The 17,791-nt window shown below is 44.3% G+C and overlaps 1 protein-coding gene across 1 annotated transcript in view; it reads right to left on the bottom strand.

Annotated features, from left to right (window-relative positions):
- rgs9a (regulator of G protein signaling 9a) overlaps nucleotides 1-17,791 on the bottom strand; it is a 60,352-nt gene that overhangs the window by 19,717 nt on the left and 22,844 nt on the right. The window contains exons 4-9 of the mRNA XM_038277803.1: nucleotides 15,853-15,959; nucleotides 14,981-15,032; nucleotides 14,361-14,419; nucleotides 12,827-12,903; nucleotides 11,363-11,444; nucleotides 10,222-10,284 (exon numbers count right to left, since the gene is read on the bottom strand). Coding sequence (XP_038133731.1) covers nucleotides 10,222-10,284; nucleotides 11,363-11,444; nucleotides 12,827-12,903; nucleotides 14,361-14,419; nucleotides 14,981-15,032; nucleotides 15,853-15,959 — 440 coding nt within the window. The remainder of the gene's footprint in view (nucleotides 1-10,221; nucleotides 10,285-11,362; nucleotides 11,445-12,826; nucleotides 12,904-14,360; nucleotides 14,420-14,980; nucleotides 15,033-15,852; nucleotides 15,960-17,791) is intronic.

The following is a 17,791-nucleotide window of genomic DNA, read 5'->3' as shown; positions in this document are numbered from 1 at the left end:
TCCACCATAATGAACTTTTTGAAGAGTTTCAGTCTGGCTTTAGAGCTCATCATAGCACTGAAACAGCTCTGGTGAAAGTCACTAATGATATTCTCATGGCCTCAGATAATGGACTTGTATCTGTGCTCGTCCTGTTGGATCTTAGTGCTGCATTTGATACAGTTGACCATAATATTCTTTTAGAAAGACTTGAATATTTTGTTGGAATTAAAGGAACAGCACTAGACTGGTTTAAATCTTATCTATCTGATCGAATTCAGTTTGTTCATGTTAATGATAGATCTTCAACACGCTCAAAGGTTACCTGTGGAGTACCACAGGGATCAGTGCTAGGACCAATTCTCTTTACTTTATACATGCTCCCAATTGGTAGAATTATTAGACAGCATGGGATTAATTTCCACTGTTATGCTGATGATACCCAGCTATATCTGTCTATAAATCCAGATGAAGCTAACCCATTACATAGATTACAGGCATGTCTTGAAGACATAAAAACCTGGATTACTCTTAATTTTCTGCTTCTGAATGCAGACAAAACAGAAGTTATAGTCTTTGGACCAGAGTCTCTGAAAAAGAAACTGATTAGCCAGTCACTTCATTTGGATGGGATTAAACTGATTTCAGATAATAAAGTAAAAAATCTTGGTGTTATTTTTGATCAGGACCTGTCATTTAAATCCCATATCAAAGAGGTTTCTAGAATTTCCTTCTTTCATCTGAGGAACATTGCAAAAATTAGAAATATCCTGTCCAGGGGTGATGCTGAGAAACTAGTCCATGCATTTGTTACTTCAAGGCTGGACTATTGTAATTCTTTACTATCAGGAAGTCCACAAACTGTAGTTAAAAGCCTTCAGCTGATCCAAAATGCTGCAGCCAGAGTTCTAATGAAAATGAAAAAGAGAGATCATATCTCTCCTATCCTGGCTTCTCTTCATTGGCTTCCTGTTAAATCAAGAATAGAATTTAAAATCCTCCTTCTCACATATAAAGCCTTAAATGGCCAAGCTCCATCTTATATCAGAGATCTGATTGTTCCTTATGTTCCTAACAGAGCACTTCGCTCTCAATCTGCAGGTTTACTAGTTGTTCCTAGAATTTCTAAAAGTAGAATGGGAGGCAGATCTTTTAGTTATCAGGCTCCTCTCCTGTGGAACCAACTACCAGTTTTAGTCCGTGTGGCAGACACCCTGTCTACTTTTAAGGCTAGGCTTAAAACTTTCATTTTTGATAAAGCTTATAGTTAGGGTGGCTCAGGTTATCCTGAGCTATCTCTATAGTTATGCTGCTATAGGCCTAGACTGCTGGAGGACATAGGGACCCCCATTTCATCATTCTGCTTCATTCTCTCTCTGTTCTCCTATTCTGCAGAATCTGTTAGTTCAATCTCTAACCTTCTGCTCTCTCTGCTTTTCCTCAGAGTAGCTTTGCCTCGTCTGTTCCTGTTTGGCTGTGACGTCATCCTGGAAAGAAACATCAGCTGTGCTGCTTCCATCAACACCCTTGTTAATAGATGTTGGAGATCGGCCTGTTTTCCAGTGTGGTCCTGTTTCTCTGACCGTGACTGAGTGGATGTGCTCTCTTCGTCCTCTGGCATGGGAGCTGCCTTGGAGCTCGTCTGCCTGGCTGTGTGTTTCCTGGACGGGGCCGCCTTTTACAGCTGCTTTTTGTATCTCTGCTTCTGTCTCCTTGAACCCCAGTCGGCCTCGGCAGATGGCCGCTCACACTGAGCCTGGTTCTGCTGGAGGTTTCTTCCTGTTAAAAGGGAGTTTTTCCTCTCCACTGTCGCTACAAGCATGCTTAGTGTGGGGGATTGTATTTGAGTCAATGAGTCAATGCAATCAACTGGTTTTCCTTAGATAGAAAACTTTGTATCAATTTGACTGTATGATCTGGTTGAACTGTAAAGTGCCTTGAGATGACATGTGTTGTGAATTTGGCGCTATATAAATAAACTGAATTGAATTGAATTGAATTGAAAAGACGAGGTTCTAAGCTATGAAAGAAAGACGAGGTTCTAAGCCATGAAAGAAAGACGAGGTTCTAAGCCATAAAATACGAGGTTGTAAGCCATGAAAGAAAGACGAGGTTCTAAGCCACGCAGTTGGAGCTAACAATGACAATAGTAATAATGATGAATACTAATTACTTACAATGCATTTCAGAATGATATCAAAAAAGAAAAAAATAGAAAAAACTTTGAATCTAAAAAATTAAATATAAAAGATTAGGAAGTTATCTTTCTCTGCTCCGCCACCCCTCTCCAACACAGAAGGCATTTTTATTTTGCACAATGTTTAATTTTATTCTACTTTTGTTCCCAGCACTTTAAGATCGGCTAAAAGGTGGTGCACTGTAAACATTTTTTTTTATTTTTTTATTTTATAACTATGATAAAAACCTCCATCTCCTTGGCATTGAACCTCATCTTTCTTTTATTGCTGCTCTCAAACCGCTTGCAAACCAAACAGTCCGATTCAATGGGTTTAAACAGAACTTGCTTGCATGACAAAATTTGCACAATAATCTTTGTAGAACACACAACAGCATCCTCACTTAGTGCACAAATCCCAAAAAATGCACATGCAATTTAGAGCCTCTTAACTGAAAAATAACTCAAAATATCTCAAATTACACTAATGCTGGGGTCAGAGGTTACACAGTGATACCTTTAGACCAGATGTTGCTTTAATTTTGGTTGACTGCCATCCTGTTGCAGAAATCTTTTGCATTTACATCTTTTGCAGACATTTTTTCCCTTCTGATATTAACCCGCTCTCGTTATTTGTGATGATCCAAATATGGCCGCATGGTGGCAGACTTCCTCTCCATCATGTTTGCCAATACTTCGTTTGTTGCCACATTTCTGCACCTGACCTTCAATAGGGCTAAAAATTGTGAAAAATCAGCTGCAGTTTAGTTTTACATTTGAAAAAAACATTTTGCACGTGGTGAATATTTACATTTTCAAAATCCTCCACCCAAAAAGTTGTGAGGTTTGGTCATTAGAGGAGATCTGCATATTAGTGCACATGTAGAGAAAGGTTTGCTTATCCTGCCTGCTGAATTGATCATGGAAGTCTCTGTACATTCTTCATAGCGCCTCTCTATGTTTGTGTTAGGATCCTCAGGCTTGCCCTCCAGAGGGCGCCGAGGATCCTCTTCTGCTCTGTGTTTTTCCTTAGGGTTGGAGTTACTGTGGGGATCTGGAGACTACCCTCTGTCTCCAGCAGAGTGCGCCGTGGGTCTTCTGGAGCTGGAACCTTCCTGCACACCTTTTGCTAATCCTCTCATCAGAAGACCTCTCCTATATAAGCTGACTTCAGACCTTGCCTCAACGCCGCAGTGTTGATCTTAGTTGGTTAGCTTCCTGAGCCTCTGTTACAGAAGAATCTTTGTTATCTCTAGTGAGAGATCAGATTCTAACTCTTCCTTGTCTCTGCCTCACAGGAAACCTGTCTCTTCGCGAAAGCTCTGGATGAGCTCCACCACCTGTCTCTACGTGAAGCTCAGGAAGAGCTGTCTCTCTGGCAACCTGTCTCTGGCCTGCAGCTCTTGGAGAGTTGCATCACAGGAAACCAGTTTCAAGCCTGAAGCTCTAGGAGACCTAACCTGCTAATCTGCCCTGGTGAGCCAACCCAAGATTCCTAAGTGGTTGAAACCTGATGACTTCTATGTGGAGTTTCCCTGGAGGTTCCCCTGTGGATTTTCCCCTGTTGTTCCCTAACCCGAAGATTCCTACGTGGTTGAAACCTGAAGACTTCTGTGTGGAGTTTCCCTGGAGGTTCCTACGTGGAATCAGTTTCTTCGTGTTTTCCCCTGTTGTTCTCTGCAGTGAGCTGGAAGCTCAAATCCAGGACTGCCACGCTAAGCCTGAAGCTTAGCCTCTAATGAACTCTGCTAACCAACAGTCTCCAGTCCCAGTCAAGACTCCGGTGAACCAGCCCCTGACCAATTCCAGTCCCAGTGCTTTAACCTTGTGTTCAGAACTTTAATAAACCCTTTGAACTTTTACCCAGTTTTCCCGTGTGTGTTCTGCATATTGGGCTTAAACTTAGAACCCATCATGACAGAACACTGCGGCCAGACACAAAGCCCAGCAGATCACCTCCGTCGTTGGACTGAGAAAAGGGACGCTCAGATTCAGGAACACACACAAACCCTCCGTGAGCTACTGCCTAATCAAACCTTCGCTAACCACTTCTATAATGCTAACGCCACGTCAGCGGCTCGTCCTGCCCCGAATCCACTTCCGTCTCCTAGGTCACCGGCAGTGACGTCACCTCCGAGTCAAGATAATAATCCTCCTTTCTGGTCAGAACTCAACCCGTCGTTTTCGTCACCCGGTCCTTCTCTGCCTGAGAGATTTTCCGGCAATCCAAGTAAGCTTAAGGGATTTCTTTTTCAGTTCCGATTATTTTTTAGTTTTCATGCTTCTTATTTTCTTTATGATAAGGATAAGATAGCTTTTGTTATTTCCTTTCTGTCTGGTGAAGCCCTTGATTGGGCGGAGACCAGATTTCCGCCTAAAATTAGAGAAAACTGTACACTTGAGAATTTCATCCAGGAATTTGAAAGAACCTTTAGTCGGGTCACTAAGTTCTCCGTTTCTTGCAACCTTCTTAATACAAAACAGGGTAATAGGTCCGTTGCCGAGTTTTCTTCCGAGTTCCAGGGTAGAGCAGCCGTTTCCGGGTGGAACGAGTCTGCACTCAAGTCCGCTTATCTCTTAGCTCTTAATGATTCTGTCAGAACCCAGCTTTCATTTTACGTCGAGCCAGCTAACCTTGAGGACCTCATAGAACTAGCCATTGTGTTAGACCCAGCATCACAAATCAGTTTCAGTCCCTCTTCGCGCCAGTTTAGCCTCTGTTCACATATTCTAGACCAACATTTAGCTCCATCCGTTAAAGGACTCAAGATTGGCCCACCAAACTCACGTCAAACAGTTAGAGTTCCCCGCCAGCCTGATCAGACACCTGCACCCGTCACCGTTGTAACTAGACCTGTTCCCTCGACTGATAATCAAGCTCCCCACATCCATGAGGCTGATCTATAGAATTTTTTCTATGGAGATAGAGGGGATATTTTCCCTTTCGAGCCACCACATTCAGTTCCACGCCAGCCAGATCCAGATCCTGAACCAGTTAAAAACCCAGTTAGGTTAAAACCTGACCCCGTGCCTGATTCTTTAGCCTCAGATCCCGTTATTCATTCTGGAATTCTTATTTCTAAACCGGTTAGCCTAGCTCCAAAGACCCCTCTGTGTAAGAAAAGGCGTCGCCATAAGTCAGCTCTGTGCTGTCCAGAGACCCCTGAGCTGAAACTTAAGAGGGCTTCAGAATGTGGAGTTGGTGAAGATATGCCTCCAAGAGCCCCTCAGCAGAGTCCACAAACCGCCAAGAGCCCTCTACAGACGCCTCAAGCCACCTCAGAGACTGAACTTGAGCCCCCATGGGTGGTCACTCCAGTTCCAGAGGTGGAACCACAGTCGGTGGTCCCTCCAGTTCCAGAGGTGGAACCACAGTCGGTGGTCCCTCCAGTTCCAGAGGTGGTACCACAGTCGGTGGTCTCTCCAGTTCCAGAGGTGGAACCACAGTCGGTGGTCCCTCCAGTTCCAGAGGTGGTACCACAGTCGGTGGTCTCTCCAGTTCCAGAGGTGGAACCACAGTCGGTGGTCCCACCTGCTCCTGAGGCTGAACCGCAGTCGGTGGTGTCACCTGCTCCTGAGGCTGAACCACAGTCGATGGTGTCACCTGCTCCTGAGACGGAACCACAGTCGGTGGTGTCTCCTGTCCCTGAGGTGGAGCCACAGTCGGTGGCCTCCCCAGTTCCTGGGGCTGAACCACAGTCGGTGGTGTCACCTGCTCCTGAGGCGGAACCACAGTCGGTGGTTCCGCATGTTCCTGAGGTGGAGCCACTGTCGGTGGTCTCCCCTGTTCCAGACCCAGAGCCGCAATCGACGGGCTCTCCTGTTCCTGACCCAGAGCCGCAATCGGCGGGCTCCCATGTTCCTGAGCCGCAATCGGCAGGCTCCCCTGCTCCAGAGCCGCAATCGGTGGGCTCCCCTGCTCCAGAGCCGCAATCGGCGGGCTCCCCTGCTCCAGAGCCGCAATCGGCGGGCTCCCCTGCTCCAGAGCCGCAATCGGCGGGCTCCCCTGCTCCAGAGCCGCAATCGGCGGGCTCCCCTGCTCCAGAGCCGCTATCGGCGGGCTCCCCTGCTCCAGAGCCGCTATCGGCGGGCTCCCCTGCTCCAGAGCCGGAGCCGCAATCGACGGGCTCTCCTGTTCCTGACCCAGAGCCGCAATCGGCGGGCTCCCATGTTCCTGAGCCGCAATCGGCAGGCTCCCCTGCTCCAGAGCCGCAATCGGTGGGCTCCCCTGCTCCAGAGCCGCAATCGGTGGGCTCCCCTGCTCCAGAGCCGCAATCGGCGGGCTCCCCTGCTCCAGAGCCGCAATCGGTGGGCTCCCCTGCTCCAGAGCCGCAATCGGCGGGCTCCCCTGCTCCAGAGCCGCTATCGGCGGGCTCCCCTGCTCCAGAGCCGCTATCGGCGGGCTCCCCTGCTCCAGACCCGGAGCCGCAATCGGCGGGCTGAGCTTAACCTCCTGTCTCTTCGTGAAGCTCTGGAAGAGCTGTCTCTCTGGCAACCTGTCTTTGGCCTGCAGCTCTTGAAGAGTTGCATCACAGGAAACCAGTTTCAAGCCTGAAGCTCTAGGAGACCTAACCTGCTGATCTAACCTGGTGAGCCAACCCAAGATTCCTAAGCGGTTGAAACCTGATGACTTCTATGTGGAGTTTCCCTAGAGGTTCCCCCTGTGGATTTTCCCCTGTTGTTCCCTAACCCGAAGATTCCTACGTGGTTGAAACCTGAAGACTTCTGTGTGGAGTTTCCCTGGAGGTTCCTACGTGGAATCAGTTTCTTCGTGTTTTCCCCTGTTGTTCTCTGCAGTGAGCTGGAAGCTCAAATCCAGGACTGCCACGCTAAGCCTGAAGCTAGAAGCTTAGCCTCTCATGAACTCTGCTAACCAACAGTCTCCAGTCCCAGTCAAGACTCCAGTGAACCAGCCCCTGACCAATTCCAGTCCCAGTGCTTTAACCTTGTGTTCAGAACTTTAATAAACTCTTTGAACTTTTACCCAGTTTTCCCGTGTGTGTTCTGCATATTGGGTAGGGCTGCAACAACGAATCGATAAAATCGATAAAAATCGACTTTTAAAAGCGTTGGCAACGAATTTCATCATCGATTAGTTGTGTCGCGCGATTATTGCGTCATCCGCCGCGCCGTCATCACTGCCTCTTGACTGAAAGAGGAAGAAAAAAAAATATGGCAGAGCGAGTCAGCACTGCAGGTGCAGTGTTGCCAACTCAGCAACTTTTCAGACCCCTCCAGCGACTATTTTTCAAAAAAGCGACTAGCGACAAATCTGGCGACTTTTTTCGGTGTCACTGGCGGCTTTTGGAGACTCTTACGTGAAAGCATGTATCGTTCCTACTCTGCCGTGGGGCGCATCCCCCCGCTCCCGCAGGAGTCCCTCTCAGCGCTGCAGTCAGAGCCTCAGCGTCCAGACTGCAAATGAAGCGCGCATGCACCGGGACTGACGGCGCAAATTGATCACAATAATTAAAATAGCCTGCGCTTTGTAAAGCGAAAAAAGTGATAACATGCAACTTTTTTCAAAAGAAATTAACATGGCTCGGAACCACCATGTTTGTTTGGTTTTAAAGTGGGGAAACGTTACGTTAGTTTCTCAGGTAGCTCATCTGATGCTTTCCTTACCTTGTTAGCAGGTTACAGACAGTGATAAGGTTGGCTACTTATTTTACTTTTAATTTCATTTGAATTAGCTTAAGCAGCGTTTATATTTTCTTTATAAATAAATTAACATGCAAATTATGAGGGCAAGGCTTTTAAAGTTTAAATCTTCTGGCAAAGATAAAGTAAAGAAGATCCTGCAATTTATGGAAGTAAAGCAGAATAAAATCCAGCAAGATCAGTAATATGTCAATTAATTGTCTGCCACATTCCCATGTAAATATCTGTCTTTGGAGGATGTGTTTTTTAGCACCCCTAGTTCTCTCATTTTTATTCCAAATACAATTTATAATTTGAATCACAGGCTATTTTTATCTCTATGGTTAAGTATTTTCTCAAGTAGCAACTTTAACTGCTATACTTTCCTGTCTTAAAAGGCAGAACTCTTCTAGTCTAAAAAAACTCATTTGTTGAAATGGGGGGGCCTATTGTTTGAACCCCTTAGGGGCTTTTAAAAACAAAAATGTATTTTTTTGCGCTTTATGAAACAAAGTACCCTATATTTTGTGGATGTTCAGCTACATTTCTCATGTAAGTTTGCGTAGTTTTAACACAAACATTTATTTTTCATATTGCACCAGTACAGTTAATGAGCAACCTGTACTGGTGTGCTTGTTTGTTCTGTCTAAAATTTTTATTTTGGAATAAAGAGGTTAATATAAAAAATATTTTTTGTCCGATTCATCGATTAATCGAAAAAATAATCGGCCGATTCATCGATTTTTAAAATAATCGTTAGTTGCAGCCCTAATATTGGGCTTAAACTTAGAACCCATCATGACAGTTTGCATGTGTTTTTAGACCTTATGAAGATCAGGGCCTATGCTTATATGATGCATGGATAAGTTTGATCATGAGTGAATACGGTTATTACATTGCAATGGTTTTATCAATATCTTGGTCATTTTTGACTGCATAAGTTACAATTATTTTGCCGTTTTATTTATTTGACCTGTTAAAGGTATATAGGGCGATGTTTTATTTCTGGGTGGATCATCTCAATCAGTGGTCCTACTAACTGTCAATCATCCTGGTGATATGATTGCGTAAGGCTGTACTACGCATTCGTCCCGTTAGCAACCTTTTTCTGCGCACTTTAAGTAATATCTGTGGTTAGCTACAGTTTCAGACGGTCATTGAAGCTCACCTTTCACCGCGCTTCTTTGAAAATATCCGAGGTTCGTAAGAGAAAAAGCATCTACGAAGTGTATGAGAAGAAAAGAAAGACCTCAGAAGAGGCAGATATATCCCAGAATGCTTTGCCCGGAGAGCTCTCCTTGCAAAGTATTATAGGAATTGCTGTCACAGCGTCCCGCTGTCGCCATAAGGCTGGTTTATACTCAGAAACCAGGTCGTCTGCGTATTTGTCACAGTTAACGCAGATATGTTAGTTGTTATGCTAGTTTGTAGCTCTGTGCGACGGTCTGTTGGTTTGCACCTGAAGCCAAAACACGCAGCGCCACGGCCAGTCTTTGGAAAACACTCACGGGGGAACGGTGTGTCGTCCGGCGTTGGATGAGGGGCTGTAGACGCCGAACAAGCTCGTCAAACCGACATTAAGTTGTGGCGTGGAATAACATAGCGCAGACCACGCTTCAAAATTAGAAATAAATCAAGAATATCTGCATCATGCCAGCAACAAGCTAACTGTGACACACTGCTGCGGGAGGATAACCAGCCCTGAAGGCTGTCGCTACTCGACTGCGGCAACTAATAACAAAGAGGAGGAGGAGTTACGTGACCAATGGACGAAAAAGCAGTGATCATCTGTCTGAATGGTCAGTTAACAGAGTTCACTATAAAGTTCACTATATAGGCCCCGCTCTAAAGTGATGGAGGGTTTTAGGCTCAGAGTCAGTGAGCTTGGATGAGAACAGCAACTTTTAAACAGAGCGTGCACGAGGAGGAATGGACTCTTGCATACGCGTTTTTTTTTTATGTAAAGGGCGGGTCTTTTAAAAAATCCTCCACAATACCTTACCACTAGCTGTGGCTATTAGGACTATTATTTTATCATCAATGTTGACTTCATCTGTAGCCACTAAACAAACCAAATGAACTACCTACACTCTGCCTTTAACTTTGATTCATATATTTCTGTTCTAAAAGGCTTGTTATTCATTGTGAATATAACAGAGCATTCAAAGCATGTCAGGTCATATTTCTATGCTGACTACATTTAATGATGACTGAATATTTTGCAGTATTGTCTGTTAGTCTGTAAAGAGGGTCCCCAGCAGGAAGCTGCTGCTCTTTGCAGGTCTGAAGAACTCCAGTCATGCCATGTGAGTTTGCAGCTTTTCTCATCATGCAGTTGTAGTTTTTTTTATGCACCTGCAGGGTGTTTGCACCCCTCGACCACCATACTGAACATCTGTGAGTGTGTGCAGGTACCCACCTGTTACCTCCTCCAGGTTGGGATTGATCAGCCGTTCTGGGCCAGAGTCCAGAGCGCTGTGAGTGCGCCGCTGGATGGGAAACAATGGCAGACAGCGAACAGTGAATAGAACAGTCTCTGCTGACGTGGACCAACCAGCCGTAACCTGCTGAGCACTGACAGGGGAGCTGGAAACCACCAGGCAGCAGGACCTAACTCTATCCTTTCTCTGCCTGAAACAATGGCGGCTATATTAGCTGTGATCAGCGGGTAGAAAGTAGTTAGAATCTCTGTTGAAGTGAGAAAGTCCTCCTGAAAACATGGTCTGTGCAGTCAGTTCATCCAGATTACCATCCTGCCTTCAAAGATTATTTCTCTGTGGGAGCCGCTCAGACCCCCACATACCAGCGCTGCGCTGTCACTGGGAATCCCCAGCAGCAGCTGCCTCAGACCCGCTCGCCTCTCCAGGGTTTTCCCCTCCTGTTGGTGGCGGCTGGAAGTAGATGTTAGCGTTTTTCAGGTCTGTGCTACAAACTGCAGGCAGCAGGATAATAAAAGCCAACATATTCTGCCGGCAGGTTTCTACATTTGAAGTTAATTAAGGAGTTTCAGAGGAGTGATCATAGCGCTCTGCATCAGCAGTGCTGCGTCTGACTCCCTGCCAGCTCCCAGATCAGCTTCTCTCATTGGTTGATGCAGCGCGTCCAGCAGCTGCTTGTAAAGCGCCTCAGATGCTCAGAAGCTCATGAGGCTCCTGCTGCTCAGACGCCGCAGGACTTTAATTGCTGCGCCTTGATGCGCATCAACCATTGACTCTGCATGTAAACCAGCTACTTCTGCTGCCTGCGTCTGAACGTAGCATTATGCTAAGAAAACATCCACCTGGAGGACAGACAGTGAAGTCAGTCACTGCAGGGAATTCAGGTGCCTTAAAGAAATAAAGCAGATTTTTTCTTGCTTTGGTAGTTTATCATGGTAGTTTAGTTTATCATGCTAGTTTAGTTTAACATGGTAGTTTAGTTTATCATGGTAGTTTAGTTTATCATGCTAGTTCAGTTTATCATGCTAGTTTAGTTTATCATGGGGCTGCTTCAGCGGAGCAGCAGTGACGTTATGGCTGGTTGGTGTTTTTCTATACATGCTGTGTGAACAGAGGGAGACCAACAAACCGGAGGCCTGTTCACCATCCAGTAGGCTCTCTCCTGGCAGTCCATCACCACCCGGTCTGCCTTGTTCCTGTCTCTACCTGCCCTGGAAAACAGCAACAAAGAGACACAGAAGAAAATATTGATAAATGTTCATACATCGCTGTTAATAGGTAGCTCTTTCTTTATATTTCTATAGATATTAAAAGCTTAAAAAGCAGAAAGGTGAGCAGATTGATGGAAATCTACAGCAGGTGTTTGTCCCTCATCACAGCATGGACATGTTCACCACAGCAGAGCTTTTAGAGATGCTTAAAAAACACCTGCAGAAATTAATGATGAGCAAAAGTTTGATTTGTTTTTACTCCATACTAGGAAGCAGGAAACAGTAAAGCTGTTGATGTTCTGTCTGCTGTCCAGGGAGGTTCTAGCAAAGGTGTCAAACTATTCATGTTTATTCCTCCAGTTTAAATCCTGCTGTTCAAAAACATTTTATAGAAGTTAGAGGATCAACTTCAGCTTTTTACTTCAGTAAAAGTGTAAAAGTACAATTCTTTAAATCTACTTAAAGTATAAAACTAAAAGTAATGCAAGAAAAACTGTTCAGGCCAGAAGCTTTACTGCTCTACTCTATTAAAGGAAAATTTCTCTACTATTCTGGATGATAACTTCCTTAGACTTTGTTTTCTTGGTTTTATAACTAATGGTAACAGAGTCATGTTTAACTTTGAATCATCTGAAAAAACTATTTATTCTGGTATGTGGTGAGCAACAAGTTGGGGCAGCACCGAGTCCAAGCACAAAGAAATTAATTGTCTGGTTGAAACTAATTATTTTGTTGGTTTTTATTGTTTTTAAATTCCAACAGGCCAGAATGAAAATGAGATTAATTGAAACTAAAATAACGAGTCTATTTTAAGGAATAGAAAGTCCAGGTAATTGTAAGAAAATATAACGAAAAAATAATCCAGTGGGGTACAGATAGCCAACATTTCTACTTAAGGAACAAAACCCTGAAATTATTTCCTTTTTTTTTAGTTTTTACGGCACTAGTGGCTGATAGAAAAGTGTGTATGAGAGATGGGGAGAGACATGCAGGAAAGGACCACAGGTCGAATTCGAACCCGGGTCGGCCACGGCCAGGACTAAAGGCAGCTATACACGGGTCGTGTGCGCTAACCACTGCGCTGTCAAAGCCCCTTTATTTCCTTTAAAGTTTAATGAAGGTGCATCCCCTGGAGCTTCAGGCGTATCGGAACAGAGTTTGACCTCTTAGATTGGCCTCTAGAATCTTCTAATGTTCCCCTTTTGAAAACTGTCAAAATGTCTCCTTTGTCTTCAGATGAGAGTCTGAGCCTCATGTTCTAGCAGTTTGTAAATGTTAACGTTTGAGCAGACGTTTCTCTGGTGATGTTTCCACATGAGGACAGCAGAAGGCTCCATGTGTAACGCTAATGAAGAAGCTGTTTCCATGCAGAGGTCACTTACTTGTACTGCTCTGTTGCCTGCATTACAATGAAGTCCCATTTATGGTTCAGCCATTCATGCAGGTGGTTATAATGAGCCTGTTAAAAACACAGACAGGGGCAGATTTAGGACATTTGGGGCCCTAGGCAGAGACAGGCAGGGGCCCCTCTGAATGGAGAACCCATCAAACAGCCCCATTCTCCAGATAGAGAAATGTTAATAGAATAGACATCCATTATCTGTTCTAGGTTGTGTCCCTCTCTTCTTGTCCCTTTTCTTCTTGTTTTCCTCTCTATGTTTTGTACTCAGCTGACTTTTCATGCTGTCTCTAAAGGAATGAAAGATTTTTTCCAAGCACTAAGCTCACTTAGCTGATTGCTCCTTCCTGTGTTTCCAAAAAGGCCAAAGTAAATAACCCAGTCCTTCTTTTCACTGTAGACAAGCCATGATCTGCTTATCTGTTCTCCATTTTTTCATTTGGATGAAATAATAGCTGCATGAATCATGACAGCAGACAAGATAGAGGAGAGCAGGAGGCGGGGTTACCAATCTACTCGCTCTGGAGAGCAGAGTTCGCTGCTTTTAGATGTTGTCTCCAAAGTCTCCAGTAGCAGAAAAAAGTCTCTAGATTTGGCGCTAGGAGCTTTTTAGAAATCAAAGTGCTAGAGGGGTCTGAAAAGTGGCTAAATATAGCGACTAAAGCGCTAAGTTGGCAACACTGCTCTTTGCATGGTTTGTTTCCAAATGGTTTACTGCTGTCTGTTTGGACCTTTCTGAACATGTGCAGCAAATGGACTGATCCAATATGGTGGACACTGAAAGGGGGGGGGGGGGGGGGGGGGGGGGCTGAGACATGCTTAGGAAAAACTAAAATTCTTGCAAGAGAATGTTAATGTTTATTTAACCTCGTCAGACGTAGAGACAGATCTCTGACAGAGCTCAGTACATTTATACAACAGCTCCCAATATACACACTCTACGTTGAAACTATCCCATCCCTACATAAAGAACTTTCTCACAGACGAACATTTGGAGGAAAAACAACTGTCATCAAAGTCAGTCCCATGGAGGCTGTGTAACTCATTCTTATCTCTCATGATCTTCGTTTGGAGCCTGTGAGGCTAAAAACAGACATTTTTTACTCCACAGCTATAAATAATGTTATAAGCGTTAATGGTAAATCCCTCACTGAACAGACAGGGGCGATATTGACCAGCATGAGTTTGTGAAATAACTGCTTTATAGAACAGAAATTCCTCTGCGTCCAAGTTAACCCTTTAAACCGATCAGGCAGAACCCCTGTGGATCTGCTCCACTCTCAGGTATGTCAAGTATGAAGGTCATCCTTAACTTTATCATAAATGTACCCATCATCTACATGGGTTTACCTGCCAAATAAAAACAACTCTACCTGAATTAAAGCAACAACATGACGCTGATGATTTCAAGCCTTCAATCTAAGGTTGTAACAATAAACACTTTCTATTCATTCCTGACATGTTCCTAAAAGGATGCCCCTGTGGAGGCGTCTGTGGCCCCCTGCACAGCGCGGTACCTGCTCATAGGGTTCCAGCATGCCTTTCTTGCGGATGTTCCTCTTTGCCAGATAAATGGCTGAAAAACAGCAGAAACACAGGAAGCTGAACTTGTTTAATGACGGGCAGCTTTAGTTAAAACTGCAGGAACAGGATTGCTTTTCTGAACACATGAAAACACTCTTTAAAGTCGCAGGGAAATCATATTTAAATATCAAATCATTCTGGCTTAAAACATCTAGATAAATATATTCTTTATCAGACCATATTGTCCCAAAATGTAGAACTTTTCTATTTAAAAAAAGAAAAAAGCTGTCATAAAGTCTGCGTTTTTTTTCGTTATCTTATGCAGGCTGGATGGTCATACGTCAGCCTGAACACCTACATTCAGCCAACCTTGGATCAACGGAAGCATAAATAAACCAACACTGCTGTTAAACATAAAGCCATGTAAGCAGGATTTGGACTAGAACTGGTACGAGGCTCATTAGCTTTCCATCAAACAACAATAATGACAGACTGGATATGGCAAGACCTTAATGGCAATAAATAAACACACAAAGATCAGACAACAGCTTAAAGTGAGTGAAGCTAGCTAACCAAAGGCCGTGACATTTCTGCTCTAAATCACTGCACCTACCGTAATCAGAGTCGTCTGGAACCCATTGCTGCGTCGGCCAGAAGTAGGGGGTCTGAAAAAGTCACGCATTGATTCTGCTGTTAATACAACAGTGGGAAAAAAATATATATATGTACATATATATATATATATATATATATATATATATATATATATATATATATATATATATATATATATATATATATATATATATATATATATATATATATATATTTATGAGTTAACGAGCAAAGTCTCTCCCATAATAACACTCATTCAGAGTCTATATCATAGTTAACATCCACTTCATTGAAAGAGAAATGGCTAATAGTCTGGGCATGTCACTATATCTCTGCAAATTGAAAATCATAAGAGTTTCCCATATTTTATTAATCTTCTGTTCTGTTATCCAGTCACCTGTTAGGTTCCTGTTTTTAAGGAAACTTCTGTTGTTTTTTCAGTCCGTATTTAGCACAATTGGCAGAACAAATTGTTAAAACATAAACAGTTTCTCAAATGCACCATATTTAAACTGCATAAGGAACAATGTGCTATGCATGCAGAGCGGCATAAAGGGTCAACAGTCACGGCCCCCAGTCTGCCCACTGTTATCGCTATTCTTTGAAAAAACAAAAACTATATATAACGATATCCGAGCTTTCCATCTGCCTTGAAGGCATCATTTCATTGATGAATCAACCCTCGGTAATAAACAAAGTCTCCCTGAACAATTACGACATTAATCTGGCAGCCACTACAGGTTAGATGTTAGGTCCTAATAATCTGTCAGCAGAACCTGAGTTAAAAAAGTGAACCGTCACTTTAATATCCAGTAAATCTCTGCAGCGAACAAACAGACTGTTGATGACATCAGACAGCAGGATGGGTACCTGGAAGCGGTAAAGGCTGCTGTCATTGCACATCACCAGCTTCTTATGGTTCTGCAGGGGGTAGATGTAGCCATAGGCCACTAGCATGGTGCCAAACACCTCAGCCTCTGGAGAGAGAAAGCAGAGAAGATGGCAGCTTGTTTTTTATTTAGTCTCTAAGATCCTAAAGAATACAAAGCTTTCAATGAACAGCAAACATAATCATTTTCAGATTCCAGTTTAATGTCAATCAATAGGAGGATCAGCAGATTTGATTTCTGTCCCAAAGCTGTGCGGCACAAACTGTTTTATATGATGCAATCAAAGATCCTCTGAGGCGCCTGCTGCAGGTCGCTGCCATTTATAGGGTCCATCTGAAGCCTGGTTGATCAGAAACCAAGAGGTCTGCATCTGTGGCGCAGATAACACAGATATGCCCCCCTTCTTCACACCTGCACCTCCACAAAATTGTGGGTGACCGCAGACAGGAGGCCTCTGATTGGTCAAATCTACGACCGTTTCTCGTGTCCTCGCCAAGTCTGTTCTTGATAAGAACCCAGGAAAGTCTGGACTCGGGGAGAACATGCGGCATAAATCTGGGTTAACTGGAACAGCAGCGTACTGATGACATCACCACATTCAAAGCTAGTCTGGAGCTGCATTCCTCCTCCTGTTATTAATAGTCTCTAGATAATAATAAATTCTGACTTTTTCATTTATTTGGGGGAATAATAATGAACACAGTCAGATAAACACAAATCAAATGAACATTTGCCAAATAAAACAATCAAACCTCCATCAGAGCCAGCAGTACTTCACACACGGCTATGCAGAGAGAGGGCTGCTGCAGACGGACTAACGGGAGAACATTTTTTTTTTTACAGCACTAGTGGATCATTTTTACTGACAGTAGGCTGACAGGAAAGGGGACATGAGAGACATGCAGGAAAGGACCACAGGCCGGATTCAAACCGAGGTCGCCCGCGGCTGTTGGGATCTGGAGGCTTGTCTAACTTTCTCCACCAGAGGGAGCCTGAGATCTTCCTCCTGAGGGCTGAGCTGACTTCTGCACACCTGTTTCCCATCTGCTCATCTGGAGGCCTTCTTAAGGAGGAGGAGGCTGACACTTCCCTGCCAGAGTGTTTGCCAGTAATGGTACCAGCAAACCTGAGCCAGCTAACTCTGATCTGTTTTCCTGATTTTTTGAGAACCTCTCTGACTCTGTGTTCTTCTGCTTCTCAGATCCTGACATATCTGGTGATCAGTCAACTCCTGGAGAAAACTCTCGCTGCCTGGAACCAGCCTGTCTGCCCTCAGCCTCTGCCCTCTGCCCTCAGCCTGCCGATCAGCCTCTGGACCCTCAAGGTTCCCCCCCTGCCGGTCAGAATACCCCCTGAGCAGGAATTAACCCAAACCGCCGTTAAACAGTAAGTTTCCTGGATCCTCCCTAACCGATCTGTCCTCCCCTAGTTGCTTCCCTCCCGTGACCAGCCTGACGAACCAAGACCCTGTTCACATTTCTCAGAAAACATTGTCAATAAACCTTTTAACTTTTTTCCTGTTTCTGGAGTGTTTCTGCATGTGGGTTAGAAGATTAGACCCCAACATGACAGGGGCAAGGACTAAGGTCTCCATACATGGGTGGTGTGCGCAAACCACTGCGCCACCAAAGCACAGCCCATAGGTTTATATATATATATATATATATATATATATATATATAAAATATGACCTGAACAATTATTTCAGGTTCCTCCTTAATGCAGTGGACTTTTATAACACGAGCCTGACCGCCATCTTGGACCGCCATGTTACTGTTAAAGAGAGGGCAGTTTCCTTTCCTCGCTCGGCCGCCTGGTTTACCTCTGAGCTTAGGAAAATCAAGGCTGCAGGTCGAGAGCTTGAAAGAAACTTATTGGCCTCTGGGCTACTAGTTGACAATAACCCTTATCAGAGGCAT

Source organism: Cyprinodon tularosa, unplaced genomic scaffold, assembly GCF_016077235.1.
Source record: "Cyprinodon tularosa strain WSP-4 unplaced genomic scaffold, ASM1607723v1 ctg1010, whole genome shotgun sequence".
In the NCBI taxonomy this organism is placed as follows: Eukaryota; Metazoa; Chordata; class Actinopteri; order Cyprinodontiformes; family Cyprinodontidae; genus Cyprinodon; species Cyprinodon tularosa.
Note: the sequence above shows the minus strand (reverse complement) of the source record. Positions and strands in the feature narration are given on the sequence as shown.